Source organism: Jatropha curcas, chromosome 11 (genome assembly GCF_041381405.1).
Source record: "Jatropha curcas cultivar XTBG-Jc1 chromosome 11, XTBG_Jcur_1.0, whole genome shotgun sequence".
NCBI classification, from domain to species: Eukaryota; Viridiplantae; Streptophyta; class Magnoliopsida; order Malpighiales; family Euphorbiaceae; genus Jatropha; species Jatropha curcas.
The window spans coordinates 20,138,130-20,144,376 of record NC_143161.1 but is presented as its reverse complement, the minus strand read 5'-3'; the positions used below and the strand labels follow the sequence as shown (position 1 = coordinate 20,144,376).

At 32.1% G+C, this 6,247-nt stretch overlaps 1 protein-coding gene across 1 annotated transcript; it reads right to left on the bottom strand.

The window, feature by feature from the left end:
* Positions 1–459: 459 nt before the first annotated feature.
* Positions 460–942, bottom strand: LOC119371108 (uncharacterized). Its single transcript, XM_037640663.1, has one exon. The coding sequence runs from the start codon at positions 940–942 to the stop codon at positions 460–462; it is 483 nt and encodes a 160-aa protein (XP_037496591.1).
* Positions 943–6,247: the final 5,305 nt, after the last annotated feature.

The window sequence follows — 6,247 nt, the reverse complement described above, 5'->3', positions numbered from 1 at the left end:
AAATATGTTTCTACAGCTAATGTAGCTTGCTCCACAGGCTATACGTAGGTCCATCTTGCCTCAATTTTCTACTTTTCTTTAGTTCCTGCATGTTATTAATATGACAATCATATTAGGTATCTAATACCTAAGAACTAAAAATAGAAGGATTAATTTCAATCATAAACATACCTGAAGTAGAAGCTTCTGCAAGCTTCTTTGCTTTCACAGTTGTAAGATATTCCTTACAGTTCCTCCTCTAGTGGCCATCTTTGCCACAGTGGTGGCACGTACCCTTTTCTACAGTCACACCTCCATTAGGCTTCAGTGCCTTCTTATTCTGCTTCTTCTTGGGCTTATTCTTAGCCTTAGAAGACTGAACTAGAAGGATATAGGAGTTGTATCCTTCTTAAGGGCTCCTTCAGCAGTGGTAAGCATGTTAAAATTAAAAATGAAATGTGAATAGCTGGGTGGTAAGGACTATGAAACTAAGTCAATACTCAGCTCATGGTCCATGGCAATGCCCAATTGGCCCAATTTTTCAATATAGCCAATCATCTTCAGAACGTGAACACAAACTGAAGAGCCTTCTACCATCTTACAACGGAACAATTCCTTAGAGCTCTCATACCTATCAGACCTACCTTGGGAGTCAAACAGCTCCCTGAGATGCAAGATAATGATGCGAGAATCTATTTTCTCATGTTGCTTTTGAAGTTTAGAACTCATGCTGGCTAACATCACACATGTTGCTTGCTTGTCATCATCAGTATGACGAATGAAGTTATTCCTTTCTTCTTCAATAGCATTATCAGCGGGAATATCAGGTTTGTTCTTATCAAGGACATATAACCTCTTCTCTTGCTTGAGATCCATTCTCAGATTGCGATACCACTCAATAAATTTTGGTCCAGTCAGTTTATTAGCATCTAGTATGCTACGCAGACATAGGTTATTACTCATTATGATAATTGATCTACAAATATAGAGATTTCAAATATTAATATCATACAATACTAAATTAAATAAGGTCTTTAATTTTAATTTAAGTCTCCCACTATTTTATTCAAATTAATAGTCTTTCTATTAATTCGGGAAATCCAGCGTTTAGATCTCCTAGTAGGCTAAGATCCCAATTAACCCATATAATCTTGGATTTTCCCGACAAGTTATATTGAATCAATTTATGTAGATTACATAGCTTATCAATCACATCTTTATGTGACTCTCAGATCAATTAGGTGACAACTCTTTGTCTAAACATATCAATTACGTTTCGCCTAACCTTTGCCCTAATCTTATTTGATAATGAGTTTGCTCATCCAAATCAAATAAATTAGTTAAGTAAAATCATTGTTCAAGATATTTGATAGCATTAAACATGTTCGATTACAATCAACCTTGGGTTTGCCCAACTAGTCAATTGTAAGGGAGCTTTGGTTTTCATGCTATAACAATGGGTGGCAATCAATCATATCTTAATATATACTTAAAATTTTAATAAGGAATTTATTAATTAAATTTTAATCGCAAGTTTCATGCTTTGGCATGATGGTCATATCATATATCATACATACATAATATACACCCTTAACATGTCATTCTAATCGGATGATTATGGACATTTCTAAAACTAATTCCCTTAGATCATTAAGGAAATTAGATGGCAAAAAAATCCTAGGTAGCAACTTCTTAGATCTTCATAAGTCCCAATAGTAGCTTCTTGGCTCGGATTCTTCAATGCTCCATGTAATTTCTTCAATTCTCCTTTTCTTCTTAGGTTACAAAACAATATCCTATTTACATATTCTAATTATCTAACTACAACATAATTGAATGAAATAAATAAGAAATTTTACAACCCAAAATAAAAGAGAATCGGGACATGTAGGCCCTATTTAAAGTTACATAAACTATTCAATCAAATATAATAAAGCCAATCACATAGATTTTTCTAATGTCCATGATCATCCATCATGCATAATCATATTATAAATACTATTTAATATTAAATTAATTATTGATCTTACGTGCTGAAGTTAAAATTTTAAAAATTAAAATTTCATATTTGATGTTTTTCAAAATCAATTTATGAATAAAACAATTTTATTCATATATCAAATCTTATGAAAAATAATTTTAGAATAAAATTATTTTATAAATTAATTTTACTAACTCTAATCATATTAGAATTAACAAACAATTAAACCAGTCAATTTATTTTCTAATCTAATTAGGAATTAATTTACTAAATAATTTTATTACGGACTAAACTCTTTTAATTTTCTTTTCTAACTAAATTAGAAAATATTCTAAAATCAATTTTAATTTGCTAAAAATTAATTTTAATGCCCCTTATAATTTAATTAATTCCAAATTAATAAAATATCCAATTAAAATTAATTTGAAAACTTAATTGAAACAAATTAAAACAGATTTGGATCTAACTGAATAACTGGAAAACAGTCAGGGACCAAAACAAACTTTTGTATCATTTTCTTCCAAAACCAAAAATGTTCCATCGCACCACCATACCCAACCACCGACGATGCCTGCTCGGCCAGGGCACGGTCCAACGGTGGTCGCATCACCATGGACAGTTGAAACGATTCGAAATTATATTTTCGAAAATTCATTATTTAAAAATTTAATTATTATTCATTAGCCAATGGTACTATAAAAGTTATCATTTTTAAGAATCGAATAGTTAACGCTATCTGAATTTATTTAACCAATTAATTGTAAATATATATTTTATATAGTTGAAGCAAACTTTAACCAATGAAAGCTAATAGAAAACCAATTGAAAAATCAAAAATCACATAAAAATCATGATTTGAACCGAACCAAATCTGATTTGAAACCAATCATTTGCAAAAACCTAAGCAAGATTATTCTAGAAACCCATCTTTCCCCTTTAGCACCGACTTCAGACCTTCCCCTAACGTTTATTTTCGTTTTCCCGATCGCCTGAGACTAGCACCACCTCCTTCAGCCGCCACAATCCCCTTGCCGCTCTCTCTCTCTCTCTCTCTCTCTCTCTCTCTCTCTCTCTCTCTCTTCTTTGTTGTCTCGGGCTAGCGCGACTAGCGCAGTTTTCGCAGGAACCTGCAAGTTCGTGATCGGAAAATCGCGCCTCCTCTACGACTTTCCGGCGACTCCAGTTCCAGCTGTTGGCGACAAAGCTACGATCCCTCCCTTTCTCGCTCTCTCTCTTCTGTTTCGACTGGAGCAGCAACACGAGGAGCTGCTTTCGCAATCTGTTGCGTTGGGACAGTCAACTCGTTGCTTCTCTACAGCTTTCCGGCGAAACCAGTCAAGGGCTTCCGGATTACAACTTCTAACGCCTCTAGCGACCTCATCGGCCACGATCCTCACCAGCTCAGGCCAAGCTAACACCGGTAGAATAGGATTTGGGGCAGTAGTGCAAATTCCGATCATTTTACTCGGAAAAATTTAATTTCCATTGAGAATTGCTACAGCGTAAGCAAAATTTTTAATCTTTCTGAGACTGGTTTAAGAGCTTTTATCAAAATGGAGGATTTGAAATTATAATTCAAATTATTGCAGAATTACATACCTTAGTCCCATGATTCTAGTATTTAAATTTTGAGAAACAAATTGATGCTTCAATTTAAGGTAATTGCTAGCTAATCTTATGTATAGAATTTAGCATAAACAAGATCAGTTTAGTCTAGATATAGGCATAGCCTAAATATAACAGCTATTATTGTTACTAATACTTGAGCTAATGTTAGTTATTATTCAATAATATTATTCTTGCTAGATAAACAATTTGACTGTGGTTTTTGTTTTTTTTTTTTTTTTAACTAAATCTAGAATTGGTATTTTGATGACAAATAGAGGAAAAAATTTATGGAACTTTAGTTGAATTATATTTAAGTATGGTATGAGTTATTTGTGCATAGTAAATAAGGCTAAGTTAAGGAACATATTTAAATATCTTATGTTCTTTTAATAAGTTAATATGAAATGGATAAGTATATATTCGATGTTTTCATATTTGTTGGTTTTGGTATCTATTTAAGTTGTGAATTGGGTTGCTTGAAGATGCATTTATTAAATTATAAGTTAATGGGACCATGGTTTCTTAGTGACTAATAAAAAATTGTTGTAAATGATTAAAGGATGGTTAATGATGTTATTGAGACAAATTGAAAGTTATTTAATTTGTAAATTAATGATGGAAGTTAAGTTTATGTAAAACGGTTGTATTAGTTGAATGTTGATGTTGAGGTTAAAAGGAGGATGTGAACTTGATTAATTGATTGTCCGAGAGAGGGGCTGTGTAGATTGAGTTAATATTGTTTATGACATTATTGATATTTAAACAGGTAGATAGTCCAATTTTCAAGGGAGATGCTGCCGAAATTTCACTAGAATCTAGTCTAGTTATAGTAATTAGATTAGTAGATAACTTATTAGATTAAGTCTTTATTTCTTTATTAAATGAGTCTTATCTGATTTAATTCTTCCTTGCATTCTTAAATTTCTTAAATTTGATTTAGAGCTTCTTCTATTCTCTATCACTGTGAGTAATAATAAATAGCGCATATCATAATTGCATACGCATATCATTTATTTTACAAAGAAATGTATATATATATATATATATATATATATATATATATATATATATAAAGAAATAACTAAGTATTTATTTTTATATGTATACTATTATTTTATTTATTATTATTATATTATTATACTTTTATGTTTGTGTATTAAGGATTGGTTCGGCGTATTATGTTGAATTAATTGTTTGATTACTTGTGCTGTGAAAATTATTGTGCCTTGTTTTTATGGAATTGAGATTAAGTGGGTTATCATGGGTTTGTGAGGGCAGTCTACGATATCGTCGGCCATGTATAGGGAGATTTGCGCCCGTGTGTGCATCTGATGATATATAATATAAAAACTCACAGTGTGGCCGGCTGTTGGTATGGAAAAGAAAAGAGAGTATAAAAAAAAGTAGAGGCTGGTCAAGTGAGGATTAGACCGGTCGAGCATACATGGGGATCGGCTCATTATTGCACACGTTTGGGAGGGCGAGCCATGCGTGAGGACGACACGTCAGGGGTTTCGGTGACGCCACTGACCAACTTCAACTTATTTGATTACTTGAAGGTGTAATGTCATGACCAACTCTAGTCATCAGAGGAATTGTCAACTTTGGATCAGTTGAATCCATCCCATACTTTAGTGATTGCTGGTAAAGGTTCTTTGGAGAAACCAGAAGACCAAGGAAGCTACGTGGAAAAGTGAAGATATTAGGAGACAACATCCTTAATTGTTTATTTCAGGTGAATTTCGAGGAAGAAATTCTTTAAGGGGGGAGAGCTGTAACGCCCTATTTTTCTTGTGTTTGAAATAGTAGTTTACTGGTCTATGAATAGTATCACCGATCTGTGAATAGTACAATCGGTCCGAAAATCGGTACTATTTTGGTCCGGAAAAATTTCTATATATGTTTTATATTTTATTTAACATTTTTGGAGGATGCATGTATGATTTTTATAGGTAGAAAGTAAGGAATGAATAGTTTTGGATAATCTAGATAATTAGTGAAAAGTGAATTATGGTTTTATATTAATTAAGAAAATTTGAGGAATTATTTTTATGGAGTAAATTTGAGAATTTTGTGAAGATAAATAATAGTTTGAAGGAATTTAATTGGAAAATATTTTTATCCATTAGATTAGATTATCGTTGATTTAATCTTAGCCATTCAATTGTGGTCAAAGACCAAAACACCCTTTGATTACTTTATATAAGTCAACTCAATTATTTGGGCAACACTTTTTTTCTTCTTCTTCCTCTCCATTTTAACGTTAACTTCCTCTTCTTCTCCTCTTTGTTTTCCTTCTTCTCTTTGTTTTCCTTCTTCTCTTTGTTTTCTTCAACTTCTACTTGCTAATCCACCAAATTTACTCCATTTAACTTGAGTTAAGTAAGTAGCCTTAGAAAATTAAGCTAGAGAAGTGATTTTTGGTGACTAATTTCAAGAAATTTGGAGAGTTACCACTTGAGCCAAGTAAGTGTTATGATGATTAACTTCATCATTTTTGGATTTAGATTCTTCTTTTAGCATAAACATGTTTAATCATGTTCCAATTTCTTCTTTTATTTGCTTTCTTTGTTTTGATTTTGAGTTTTTTTTCATGTAGAGGTTGGAGAGCCTTTTATCAAAGACAAAAGGCAAAACTAAAGCTGAAGTAGCTTGAATTTAAGCTTACTAAAGCTTGTG

Excerpts from the sequence above, each read along its gene's own strand:
- LOC119371108 (XM_037640663.1), bottom strand. The coding sequence starts at position 942 with ATGAGTAATAACCTATGTCTGCGTAGCATACTAGATGCTAATAAACTG.